The 14,184-nt window shown below is 41.4% G+C and overlaps 1 protein-coding gene across 6 annotated transcripts in view; it reads right to left on the bottom strand.

Annotated features, from left to right (window-relative positions):
• The window catches only part of VPS13D (vacuolar protein sorting 13 homolog D), a 243,972-nt gene that overhangs the window by 123,797 nt on the left and 105,991 nt on the right, over positions 1-14,184 (bottom strand). For all 6 annotated transcript variants that reach the window (XM_027598088.2, XM_027598452.2, XM_027598171.2 and 3 more), the window contains 6 exons: positions 10,821-11,068; positions 9,165-9,356; positions 8,730-8,856; positions 7,017-7,159; positions 2,831-2,961; positions 2,421-2,596 (listed from right to left, as the gene is read on the bottom strand). In XM_027598088.2, the coding sequence (XP_027453889.2) occupies positions 2,421-2,596; positions 2,831-2,961; positions 7,017-7,159; positions 8,730-8,856; positions 9,165-9,356; positions 10,821-11,068 (1,017 nt within the window). The remainder of the gene's footprint in view (positions 1-2,420; positions 2,597-2,830; positions 2,962-7,016; positions 7,160-8,729; positions 8,857-9,164; positions 9,357-10,820; positions 11,069-14,184) is intronic.

Genomic DNA, 14,184 nt, shown 5'->3' with positions numbered 1-14,184 from the left:
AAAACCAAGAATCGGATGCCAAATGACATGTGACTGTGTCACTGACTGTGCCACCGGCACCCCTATGAAGGACGTTTCAAAAGACTTTATCAGGGGGCGCCCGGGGGGCCAGTCGGTAGAGCATGGGATTCTCGATCTCTGGGTCGTGAGTTTGAGCCCTATGTTGGGTGTAGAGATTACCTTAAAAAAAAAAATCAGAAAACAAACCAATATTCAATTTCTTCAGTGTGTAATGACAGTATATTGACTCAGAAAAATGCCCTCGTCTTTGGGTAGATAAATGAAGTTTTTACAGCTAAACTAACAGGATGACTTCAATTTACTTTCAAATGGCTCGAAAAAGATTGCATGCGTGCATGCGTGGACACAAAGCAAGGACACAGCAAAATGCTGACATGTAGTTAATCCAGGTGAAAGATAAAGGGGTGTTCTTTATACCACTTGTGAGTTTTCTGTAGGTTTAAACAGTTTTAAAATGTAAACATGGAGAAGGGCAAAGAAAGAGGCTGTGGGCCCATGCTCAGTAGCTCTGTGCACTAAAACCACTCCAAAGGGTTAACAGAGGTACACATACCATCTTCTTCCCCCGCCTCCACACATTTTTTCTTCCTCCCTTCCTTCCTTGAAGTAGTCATGAACAACTTTTGCTTAATTCTGAATTGGCTTCTTCTCACACAACATATCCAGGTGACCTCCACCCAAGCAGTACATAAACCACTGGTGGTTTTAGCTGCAGAAGCAATTCCTCACCACCCCACCCCATTAAGTCTGGTGGGGACACAGGATACTAACAGACAAGAGTTCTGGTTGAAGCAGGGACGAGTGCACTGGAGCCCTGCCCACTTGGCTCCCTCAGCCCCTGAAGTCACCTCCTTAAACCCCCTGACGACTCCTAGAAACACGGCTTGAAAACCCCTTTACCAAATGCAATGGACTCTAATCAGGGCCAGGGCAAAAGGAAATTAGAAGGGTACACCACTGACCACAAAGAAAAAAACAATCTTCAGATAACGCGTGTTTTAAAAAGTCAAATGTAGATACTATTTTGCATCATCTCTTCTTAAATCAGCCTTTTTTCTGTTCCTTTACAAGAGTGTTCTCAATGGAGAACTAACCATAAAGTACAAAAGCTTAAATTTTATTTCTAAATGTATCAAAATAGCAATGATTTCAGTGTCTTTAGCTGCCAAAGCATTTGATGAAAGAAACTAAACAGGACACAAATAAATGGAAAGGCATCCCATGTGTACAGATCCAAAGACTTAATGTTGTTCAGATGGCAATGCTGCCCAATGTGGATCTACAGATTTAATACAGTTCCTACCCAAATCCCAAGTGGTTTTTTTCCAGAGATAGAAAAATCTACCCTGAAATTCTGATAGAATCTCAAGGAATCCCAACAACCAAAATAATCTTTTTTAAAAAATATTTTATTTTTAAGTAATCTCTACACCCAAGGGGTTGAACTTGGGGTTGAACTTATAATCCCAAGATCAAGTATCACATGCCCTACAAACTGAATCAGCCAGGAGCCCCCAAAATAATCCTAAAAAAAGAACAAAGTTGGAGGTCTCACATTTCCTGATTTCAGAACTCATTATAAAGCTACATTATTCAAAACAGTGTGATACTAACATGAAGAAGGGGGACATGCATAGTTGTTGTTAATGGGTATAGAGTTTCATTCTGCAAGACAAGAAGAGTTCTGGACACTTGGCTGCCCTATAGTATGAACACACTTAACCTAGTGAATTTAAAAATGGTTAAGATGGTAAATTTCATGTTATGTGCCTGAGGCCCACAAAAATAATCTGTGTCTTTGTGTTATCTTTCTTATAGGTATGTGTATTTTATCACAATTAAAAAAATTAGTATTTTTTAAAAAAAGCATGTGATGAAAGCGGAAAGAAAAAAGTCATCCTGTGGTAGTTGAGACTGAATCTGTTTAATTTTTCTTAATAAGGACCTGAGAGTCACTGGGTTGGGTAAAGAAGGCCTGATAATTTACTAAACCGACCAAGTGAGAAAAGAGCATACACAATGTGGAAGAATATACAAAACCATCTATAAATAATGTTAGCATCTAAATACAAACAGAATTTTCAGAGCTGCAGGCAATCACGAGCTCAGTGCAGCCCCTTGGATTTACAACCTCAGCCCACAGCAACTGCACCATGGTCAAAACTGTCAACATGCCCTTTAATTCATTCCATCAAAACATTCGGTCATATTTATCTGGTCACTGCAAGTTTTAAGAACTTTGAGCTAGAAATGTGCCCATTTCATGAAGGGTAATATTACTATTTACTTTTTATAGACTTGTAGATATCTCTATTGTACATGGTATTTACAGCTCACTGTCTACATTACTTCTCCTCAAACACGACTACTTTTTGTTTAAATACAGTCTCTGAATTTACCTCATGTTGATATGGAAGGAATTATTCTTGTTGACTTCAAAGCCTCCAGACCAAATACAGTTGGGAACATCCATCAATCTGACACATAAGAGCTGATCGTAGTCATTCCGAGGCCAATGGAACACCACACTGGAACCAGGAAGGGTGGAAATGTAACCTTCAGGATTGGCTGTTCCCTAAAATACACAGGATCACTGGCTTTAGTCAACAAATCAAGTCAAGACAGCAAATGTTTCCTGAGCAACCACCTACTCTGAGCCCTCTACCACAAGCTAGTTAGGGTTCCAAAGGCACAAAATGGTCATTCACATCACAAAACTCACAGTGCTGATGGAGAGATAAGCCATGGCATTAAAACTCTCCGTGCTGTTAAATAAACACTAGTCATTCTTCAAAAGTAAACTACTTACCTGTCCCCGGGCAAATTCCCTCTGTGCAAATGCAAGCTTGTGAGATGATTTATTATCTAACAGGTAACGAGGGGCAAAGATGACCATACAGGTGTCAATATATCGACCTCGGCCTTTCTTGACATCAATCCCTGCAAATAATAAGAACCACTTCCATGAGTTAATCAGAAGAAAGAAAATTCATGGTCTGACAGAAATCAATAGGCTTCACAAGTACATACTTGCCCTGAGAAAACAATCATTATCACCCAGAGATGCTGTCAAGCCTTCCAAGAATGGAATGAAAACAACTGCACTCAAAGTCTTATTCTTTATGCCCACTTCAGCCTTAAAAAGTTTCAGTAAAAGTTTCATAATTCCTAGCTTCTCCATAAAGGCTGCCCCATCACAACAGCAACTAAGACATGCAGGTGTTCAGCCACAGGTACTGGTAGTTTCCGTTTACCAAGGGACTACTAAGACAGTTCATATAATACATTTCTGTTTACATCTGGGACACAAAATTTCCTCCTTGGGAACTTGCCCCTTTCACATATGGCAGAAATTTCAGATTATTTAACTGGATCCTGCACGGCCCGAAACACAGCGGACTCTTCTCTAGGACTTTCTTTTAGCCCACTGTCCAAGAACCCAGCTAAAACATGAAGCTAAATATTACAGATGTATTCATTCACAAGATAAATGTTTCCAGCACCTACCATGTCATCTCCAAACACTGGATCCCAAAGAAAGAAAGAAGGGAAACAGCACTGAATTATCTTAAAAACTCTGATGGCAATTTTATTTTTTTTTAGAGATTTTTTTTTTTTTTTTTTTTTTTTTTTTGACAGAGAGACACAGTGAGAGAGAGAACACAAGCAGGGGGAGTGGGAGAGGGAGAAGCAGGCCTCCCGCGGAGCAGGGAGCCCGATGCGGGGCTCGATCCCAGGACCCTGGGATCATGACCCGAGCCAAAGGCAGACGCCTATCGACAGAGCCACCCAGGCGCCCCTCTGATGACAATTTTAAAAACTACAAAACTCAGTGGGATAAATTATTCATTCATTCAGATAATAAATACAGCAACTATATTCAAGGCACTAGGCTGAGCTCCGGTTATACAAGGATAAAAATATTTATAGTTAGAAATAATAAAAATGATATTTATTGAATTCCTAATGCAGGATGCACCTCTCCCAAAGGCTCTACGTTTAATTCCCTAACAACCTTATCAGATGGTATTTTCAGTCTTTCCGTTTTATACACGAGGAAACTTAAGCACTAGGTCACAGAGCCAGTAAGTGGCCCAGCTGGGTTCAACCCCAGGCACACTGCCTCGGGAGCCCTTGCTCACATCATGATGGGACATTTACAAGGACCCTCCTCAGCAGTTAACAAGTGTCAAGAGACCATAAAAAAAGAAGAGATCTTAGGACATGATAACTAGATGTCCTGGGTGTCCCAACATAACCCCAATTATAAATATTCTAGTCTGTTAACTCCATAATTCACATGTACTGGCTTAAAAAAGCTGGTATTGCTTTAATCTAAGTCTTCAAAATACCTAAAAGACTGAGCAAATGGGGCGCCTGGGTGGCTCAGTCGTTAAGCGTCTGCCTTCGGCTCAGGTCATGATCCCAGAGTCCTGGGATGGAGCCCCACACAGGGCTCCCTGCTCAGCAGGAAGCCTGCTCCCTCTCCCACTCCCCCTGCTCGGTTCCCTCTCTCGCTGTGTCTCTCTCTGTCAAAAAATATATAAAATCTTAAAAAAAAAAAAAAAGACTAAGCAAATCACAAAAACAGGAAAAGTCTGAAATTCTGTAGCCAAGAAATGCTAAGTAATACTCGAATAGGGGGGTGCCTGGGTGGCTCAGTCGTTAAGCGTCTGCCTTCGGCTCAGGTCATGATCCCAGGGTCCTGGGATCGAGCCCCACATCGGGCTCCCTGCTCAGCAGGAGGCCTGCTTCTCCCTCTCCGACTCCCCCTGCTTGTGTTCCCTCTCTCGCTCTCTCTCTCTGTCAAATAAATAAATAAAATCTTTTAAAAAAAATACTCTAATAGGGAGATGTACCCTATCATTTTTTTCCTGCTACAGGAAAGCATTGTCAGAAGTTGATATTCACAGCTAGCTGATCTTAACCAATACAAAGTCTGCCTACAAAAGATATATTTAATTTGATATTACAAAAAGAGTCTACAGTATAAAGACCCAATTTTTTTTGAAAAGCAGACTTTTTTGTGTCCTTTTTCATCTTAGATTGCCTTAGCAAACTCCCAATAAATGAACATCTGGTAAGATTAAAATGTACAAAAATCCTTCTTTTTGGAGGTACATGGAGGGCTAACTGGCAAGGTCCTCCCTGGCTTTTCATCTTGGGACTTCACTTTTAAACTCTCCTGATAGGGAGCTGGTTATCTAATTCTTCAAAAATATTCAAGGGAGAGATTCCACAAATTCCCTTGATAATACATGCCAAGATCTCATGATCCTTAGGAATTATAAACTCCTATCTTAGCCTACCCCCTCTATCCCTTTCTTTGGTGTAACAACAAAATTCCTATCACAGTACTGTTCCTAAAAACATGTGCAGTGACTTTTAATGAATGCTCCTCGCATACAAGTTTATATGCATGCTACAGCATTATTTCTGACTGGAGACCTGTTTGCCTCTTTGCAGAACTCGGTGCTTCCTGGTACTTCAGAAGGCACAAGCCTCCATTTCCCCCCACAATCTGTCCCAACTGCAGCTTCTAGCCACCCTGTGGTATCTTTCTTCAGGAACTGTATCAAGGACAAGATACCCCAGCAGATAGCCAAACAGAGCATGAAACACAGCCTTTGCCTATTCAAGAGGTGGAGCAAACAGATGTAAAGACAAAGTAAAGAAAATGACCCCGGGCAAACAAACAAACAACAACAACAACAACAACAATAATAAAAGAAAGAAAACGATCCCTGGCGGGAGGATCACAGAAAATTTATTTCTTCTACTAAAAATCTTAACATCAGCCTTAAAGAAGACAGCTCCCCTGTCAAGGGAGAACACATATGAATTCATGTTCCAAAAACAGGAAAAGGAAGCTGGACTTGGAAGAGACTTGCTAATAAGCCCTCAAATACTTAAACTTACCTCTGGCCCTCCACGGGACTTAGGGTAAACAGCTACATGATACCACCTCGGATTTTCCCTCTACAACAGGACTCTTTGTATCTGCACTGTCCAATTACAGTTGCCATTAATCCTGAATGGCTATTTAAACTCATTAAAATCAAGTACAACGCAAGAGTCAATTCCTTGGTCACACCTGCCCCACTTCTTAGTAAGGTACTCTGCGTGCTCGGTGGCCACACTATGGGCTATGTGGCTGGCGCTGCTGCACCAGACGGTGTAAAATGGAGCACTGCCATCCTCGTAGAGGGTTCAATGACAGACAGCACAGTTCTAGATGGTTTTCCAGCATTCAACACTCAACAGCGCTTTGAGATCTTTGGAAATTATATACTAAAGGAAGGGTGCACTGCTAACATTTTAAACCTGAGACATATTTAAATCAAACTTACCTTAACTCTTCAGAAAGTCTTTTGAGTGTCCCAGATGGCTATGAGGTACATCGTACAGTACTCTCCCCTTCCCTCAACACCCTCCACCTCAAGAAGTTAAGCTAGTTTAGGGGCTTCTGATTACTATAACCGCTAAGCACGTTTTATTATATTTTCTGCCTCAAATGTGTACACCCCAATCATAATCCTACTTCTGACCCAGACTTGCCCTTTGCATCTGGGCAAGTCACTTAACCTCTCTGCTTCAGTTTCAAGGAGAACAATGCTTCTTACCCTCTTAGGGTTTGCAGGTTTTAATGAATGCGTGGGAAATGCTTGGAGGATGAAAAGCATTCTAAGTGTTCCTATTATTCCCATGAAAAACAAGGATTCAAGCCAAACCGATACTTTCCTAACACAGGTGAGTCTGAAATTAAACAGAGTCCCAGACCTCAAAAGGGCAGTGTTTAGGTGGCTCCTTAGTCCCTAGGAGAACAGATCTGTGTTGATATCAATCTAGCATTCAGAGAACAGATACCTGACCCAATGCCAAATGAGAAAATCAGCACTTGCAGCCAGGCCAAAACATATGGCCAGCTTATTCCTCCAAGCCTGAGGTCATTGGCCAATGGTTCTGATTCTCCCGCTGCTCCAAATGTAACCCACCAATGTTATAGATCAGCCCTGGGCGGTTTCCTTGCTGGATGACTTTCAAAGCTCGTACACCACTACCACCATCCAGTGAGAAGCCCTGACACCAGCCCGGCATGCCTTCAGGATGAATCCCCCTTCCGATTCTCATCGTGCAGCTGTGTGGGGCAGAAAAGCAGAGATACATGTATTCAGCCATGAAACAGTCTTACCTACCTGTTCTAATCAGGAAACACTGCTGAAGCTATCACCCCAAACCAGAACTCTAACACTGACTCTTCTTCACCCTCGTGTGATTTCCCAACACAGCAAGGCAATCAGCCAGTGGTCAGAACTCTGATCTTAGAGGCGGCCACAGTACTGCAAAGTGTGAAATGTACTGACGTCTATACCTGGACACGTTCAGAGAAAACATTATGATTCGAAGAGCATAAATCATAAGGAAAGGACTATGATACCTTATTCCTCTGAGAAACAAGGAGTCGAGGCAAACTGATACTTTCCTATCTCACATGTTTCAGGGGTTCGTGAAACACCTTGACCGTAGGAGAAAAGTGTGGACACGACTCTGTGCACACCAGAAAAGTATGTACACGAGATGCAGCTAATGGTTATCTTCTTTCTCAGGCTTGGTACTATTACAACGGCAAAGGGCCGTCTGGGCGGCCAGGGTCTTGTCACGGATCCTGGAGACAGAATTCCCCAATGTGTGTTCTGGCTCTACCACTAACAAGCCACGTAACCTTGGACGGGTAGTTTGCTCTGAGCCTCGGTTTCCTCATCTTAAAATAAAACAGTATTTCCTGCCCTGCCTAATCCCCTGGGATGTGATGGGCGAGGCAGAGATGCTTGGTGAACCGTGGGTTCCCGGGATAAGTCAAACTGCGTCACAGATGTCAAGTCCTCGATCTAAAACCATCAGAATCCTCTCGGGGAAGGCGTGAGACTGTGTCAAGGGGCTGTCTGTAACGCCCACCATATCCAGTCAGTCGCCAGTAGGTCCGAGGCCATAGCCCTGCCTGGGAGCCACGTCTGCAGCCGCTGGTGTGCAGCGCTCCCGAAGCCTTCCTTGGACAGCTGTGGCTCACTTCTACATCTCTACAGCAGGGGATGGCACTGTAGCGCTATGCGCTCACCTCCCTCTGAGGAAGGCTCTAAATGAGAAGACTCCTATAAAGAGCAGAATGTCAAAAACAAGAACAAAAGGGAATCCAAGCTCCTACCACACCCGCAAAGGCCGGGTCATCTGAATCTCGCAAACGCTGCTCGTCCCTGACTTTAAACACGCAGCGAGTGCTCTGAGCTCTTGAAAGGGCAGTTTATTTCAAAAAACGCCCTGGACTGGGTTTACCAAAGGGCCAGGCTATCTCCCCTCTGATAACAGCTCCACTGCCCATGCTGAGGGCTCAGTGCAGGAGAAAACCGTGCAGAGCAGGGAAGGGAACATGTGGGTTCCCCTCACTGGCGGAGTTATGAATAGAACTCCTTCAATACATGTAAAATAAAACTAGCTTTCATTACAAACCCACCAAATGGTTTATTTTCAGTATCAAATGACACAGAAATTAGATCTGAAAAAAATCCCATTAGGTCATGGTCCTATTCCCCTGCCAAGTCAGGATTGTTATCTACAGTATATTTCTACTTGCACGGATATACTATAGCCTTTGCTAATTTTTTCCCTCGCCTAGGAGCTTATTTCCCCTTTCCATAAATAACTGTACTCACAGGTTTGGCTGCTCTTTGTCAGCGTAGCAGAATAAGAGAGGGCTCAGGCTCCGGGCCAGCTCGTGTTCTTCAAACTGGCCTGCAGCATCTGTCTTTGCATTGTCCTGTCTGAAGATCAGTGGTAACCCTTTAGGAAGGAGGGGGAAAGTTTACATCAATCTCACACAGTCTACGCAAGACAGATGCAGATGGTAAAGGAAAAAAATTGCCAAGGGGGAGAATCGTGAAAATTGAATTTATTTGGTGGGCTCACTTTGTTGTCTGAAAGGACACTTTTGACCACGATTAAGCATTTATTATGGACGCAGGAGAGTTTTAGCAGCTTAGACTGTTGAAGTAATCTATTTGCATTGGCTCCATTCAGTTAGCTGAGCAAATAAATCTGAATTCCCATGACCAACGCCAGAGGCCTCCTTGAGCGGCCTCTGTACATACCTGTTTTGTTAATCAACCAATATGGAGCAGAAATGAAGATCTTTAAGGATCCTTCTGCTCGACACACAATCCGGATAGTGAGGTTCAGCTGTCGCCGGTTGATATCATAGAGTCGCATTCTTACCATGTAGTTTTGCGTTCCAGGTGGAATGAGCAATTCTTTACAGAGTGGAAAATTCTCCAGTGATACCCCTAAAGAAGATACAAGCTATTGTCTGCCTGGGTTCTCACTTTAGTTTGTCAAAATAGCCCACAGCCAAACAAAATTGGATTCCTTTTGGAAAAATCAGTAACTACATATGTAACCAGCAAAAATCTCATTGGAACAGCCATTTTCCTTTAGCTGGGGCGAGAATAAATTTGAAGCAAACCAGACGGTCTGGAAGGTACACGAGAGAGTCTGAACTGCATAATCAGAAGGATGAAACTACCAAAAAGCTATCAATAACAGCTATGATTGTTGTGAGCTTACTATTCATCAGGCCCTGAGCTGGGCAGGCACCTCAAACACAGGAAAGGCAAGTACAGGGTAAGAGGCAAGGTCTTCGGCAGTCACACTGCCTGGCTTCCAATTCCCAGTCTGTCCTTACCAGCTGTGTGATGGGGGGCTGGGAGTGGGGCAAGCTAACCTCGATGCAGCTCCTCTGCCAAATGGGGAGAATACCGGTGGGTCTGTCGCAGGACTGTTACTAAAAGTGATCATCCATGTGGAGCATGACTGGGAAGACAGGAGTGCTGGGTGTACGTGCGGTGGTGGTGGGTTGGGGGGGACATTTCCATTTTCTACAGGGCTCCAGGAACATTTGTTGAAGAGATACTTAAATGTCAGAGCAGAGACCTGTTTTCTTTAGAATGGACAACTAGCACTGCATTGTTTTTTTCTTCTAAATCAAGCTCGAGGATTCACACATGCGCTGAAATGTCAGCTGGTCACCGTTGAACACACTGCTTAAGTTCAGTGAGTCTGAGTTTCCTCACCTGTAAAAAGGGGCTAACAGCTGTCCGCCTGAAACAGGGGTTGTGTGAGAGGACACAGTGAGGTCACTCACGCAGCTGAGTCATATGTCCTGTCCAAACTCCAGGAATCCCTCTTTGCCTTAAGTGCTGCAAATACAGTAACGATTCTCTACGTTGACATCATTATTCGTCCCTGTGGCTGAAAATCACCTGGTGCGTGAAACGCCCCAAACCTCAGTTTCTTCATCGGTAAATAAGAGCAGCAACTACGACCGTAGGCTTATGTGAGATCACGTGTGTGAAAGCACCTGACATAATGCCTGGAGTACCGTGTGTGCCAAGCACGTCTTCCCCTTTCCTAAAAAGAGGAGAGACCTCGGATTTTGCTCATTTTACAGCCAGGAAAAAAAGCATGGTTTGAAAAGATGAAATGACTTCCTGTAGTCACACATCAAGTGAGCAATATAAGAAAAAAGACTCTGTTGAATGCTTCCTCTGTAAATCTTTTGGATTTGTTCAGATTTTTTCTTTTGGTAATTTTCTAAGTTTGTTTTTTTTTTTAGTCGCGTGAATCCCTTGAGCTGGGTTATTGAGATATCATGTGCTCTAAGTTCTCTAAAATGTTTACCAAATGATCACAAAATACTCAGTGACATTTCCATAGAATTACCACCAATGATTCTTTGACTAAACCCTCACCCAGTTCAATGTTCTGCGATGTATCAGCTGTGTGGAGGGCCACCTCTTTGCCGGGTTTCAGGGTCCCATTAATTGGCATCCCTTTAACATAAAAGTCAAGTTCACAAGGTAGCAAGTTGCAGATGACCACAGTTGGCAGGAGGTATATGGTATGTCCAGGTTGTCTGAAGATCTGTTTTGCACTATCAGAAAATATGTTTGAGGGCATATAATCCGGGTAATTCTCCTTCTTTATGGCCACACAAAACCTATGAGGACAAAACACTGTAAAAACCAAAGAACTTGAATTTTTCCTCCTCAGTGGAGTATGAGAAAGCATTACCTTAAAACGGTTCAACAATTCAGTGAGATATTTGTGATTTTCAATCTAAACACATTTACTGAGGTATAATTAAATCATAATAAAATGGGTAATTTTAAATGCTCAGTTTGGTGAGTTTTGACAAACATGTATACCTCATTAACCGCTACCCAAAACCAGTTATACACAATCTTTCTCTCATTCCACAAAGTTCCCTCCTCTCCCTTTCCAATCAATATCCTCTCCCAACAAAGGAGTAACCACTGTCTTTTACTTATCACTTATAGATTGGTTGAGCCTGTTCTTGAGCTGCATGTAAATGGAATGATACAGTATTTACCATTCCTGGGGTCTGGCTTTTTGTGTGTAACATGAAGTTTCTACAAGATGCAGTCATGCTGTTGTACGTATGCATCAGTAATTTGACCCACATGACAATGGATGAATATACCATTTTTTTATTTATTCATCGTCCTGTTGACAGCCAATTGGGTCGCAGATGGCCAACTGGGTTGTATCTCCAGATCAATTTAGCGAGCATGGAAATCCTAAAAATATCGAGTCTTCTAATCCACGAACTTGGTTAGCTTTCCACTTAGTTATTGGATTTTCTTTACTATCCCTTGACAAGGTTTTGTCATTTCTAGCGTAGAAGACTGGTACATAATTCCTTAGATTGATTCCTGGGCAAGTATGGTTTTTGATACTCTTGTAAGTGCTATCTTTTTAAAATCACATTTCCAAACGTTCATGGCTAGGATATAAGAATACAATTGATTTCTGCAGGTTGCCCTTAATTCCTGAAATCTCGATAAATTTATCAGGCCTCATAATTTTCTTACGTAGTCCATGGCTCTCTACATACATGTCATTTGCATATATTAAATTTTGGTTCTTTTCAGATCTTCAAGCTTTTTCAATTTGTTTATTTGTCCTTATTGCAACAGCTAGGACTACTACGGCAATGTCAAATGAAGTCGCTGGTTCTCAATCTCAAGGAAAAAAGTTCAAGGTTCCATCATTAAGCATGATGGTAGCTGTGGGTTTATGACAGATGCCCTTAAACAGACTGGAAAAATTCCCCCTGGCTCCTCACTTGCCCAATATTACAGTAAATGGGTGTTGAATTCTATCAAATGCTTTTTTGTTTGTTTGGCATTTAATGAGATGATCTGATGGGTTTTTTCCTTTTAGTCTTTTAGGTTAATATGGTAAATTACATTTATCAATTTTCAAATGTTAATATAAGCTTACATTCCTGGAATAAATCTCACTTGCTGGATTTCTATTTGGTAATATTTTGTTAAGAATTTTTTTTTTTTTTATCTCTTGGGGAAATACTAGTTTGTAGCTCTCTCTCCCTTTCTTGTTTTTTCCCAATAATATCTATGTCAGTTTTGGTATCACGTATATGCTGGCCTCATAAAAATGAGTGAGGAACTGTTCCCTCCAGCCCTGCTTTCTGAAAGACTACACAGAACTGGTGCTATTTCTCCCTAAAATGTCTGGGAGAATTCACTAGTGGAGCCATATGGGCCTAGAGTCTTCATTCTGGGAAGGCTTTTTATTAAAAATTATATTTAAGAGATATTGGGCTATGTGGATTTTCTATTTCTTTTTTGTGTCAGTTTTGGTAATCTGTGTTTTTTAAGAAATTTGTCATTCATTCCAGGGTGGAATTTATTTGTATAAAATTGTTCAAAGAAATCTCCTTTTAATGTCTGAGGATCTGTAATAATGTTTCCTCTTTTCATTCCTTATATTGGTAATCTGTGTTTTCTTTCTTTTCTCCTTGATCAGTCTTATTAGACATTTATCGAATTTATTAATCTTTGCATAAAGCCCACTTGACATTGCTGATTTTCTCTATTGTTTTCTATTTCATTGATTTCCACACTTACTTTTATTAGGTCTTTTTTCTATTTGTTTGTGTTTAATGTGCTCTTCTTTTTCTACCTTAAGGCAGAAGCTCAGATCATTGACTTTACATCTTTACTATTTTCTAAAAACAGCATTAAAAATCTACACATTTCTCAAAAAAAAAAAACCCAAAACAACCTATATTTCTCTCTAGAACTGCTTTTGCTGCTTCCCCCCATTTTAATGTCTAGTTGTTATTATTGTTCAGTTCAAAATATTTTTTTTAAGATTTTATTTATTTATTTATTGAGAGGGGGGAGCACAAGCAGGGGGAGTGACAGGTAGAAGGAGAGGGAGAAGCAGGCTTCCCGCGGAGCAGGGAGCCCGATGCGGGACTTAATCCCAGGACCCTGAGATCATGACCTGAGCGGAAGGCAGATGCTTAACAACTGGGCCACTCAGGCGCCCTAAAATATTTTTAATTTCTTTTGTGATTTCTTTTTTTTTGACCCTTGGGTTATTTAGAAATCTACTGTATAATTTCCAAATATTTAGGGATTTTACAGGCATCTTATTGTTACTGATTCCCAGTTTAATCCCACTGTGATGATGAGATTTACCGTGTATGGTTTCAATTTTTTAATATTTACTGATCTTTGTCTTATGGCCCAGTAGATGGTCTCTCTTGATGACTATTCCACACATACCTGAAGTGAGTGTACAATCTGGAGTTGTTGGTTAAAGTGTTTTATAAATGCCAATTATGACAAGCACTGATGGACAGCCCTGTTCAAATCCTTTTATATCTTTATTGTTTGTCTTATAAATTACTGACAGGAAACTGTTAAAACAGTTCACTATAGCTGTGTATTTATTCATTTCTCTCTTCGATCTGTTTACCATCGGCCAATCTGGGTAAAGGGCATACTGGAATTCTTTACACTATTCCTGCACCTCTTCTGTAAGTTTAAACTAAATGAATGCCCGTCTTCACTAGAGAGAAAACTAAAGCTGATAGTCTCTAGTCTAAGTAAGTTTAAAGTCTAAGTTTAGAAGGATCGAACAATGCCAACCCAGTATTTTTTCCAACACTGAATCTAGAAATGTATTACTTACACTCTTCAGAAGGGGAAAACAGGAATCTACATGATTAGATAATTTTGTTAAGGTCGCCAAGGAAAGTCAGTACTAGGTGCATGAGCC

Source organism: Zalophus californianus, chromosome 4 (assembly GCF_009762305.2).
Source record: "Zalophus californianus isolate mZalCal1 chromosome 4, mZalCal1.pri.v2, whole genome shotgun sequence".
NCBI classification, from domain to species: domain Eukaryota; kingdom Metazoa; phylum Chordata; class Mammalia; order Carnivora; family Otariidae; genus Zalophus; species Zalophus californianus.
Note: the sequence above shows the minus strand (reverse complement) of the source record. Positions and strands in the feature narration are given on the sequence as shown.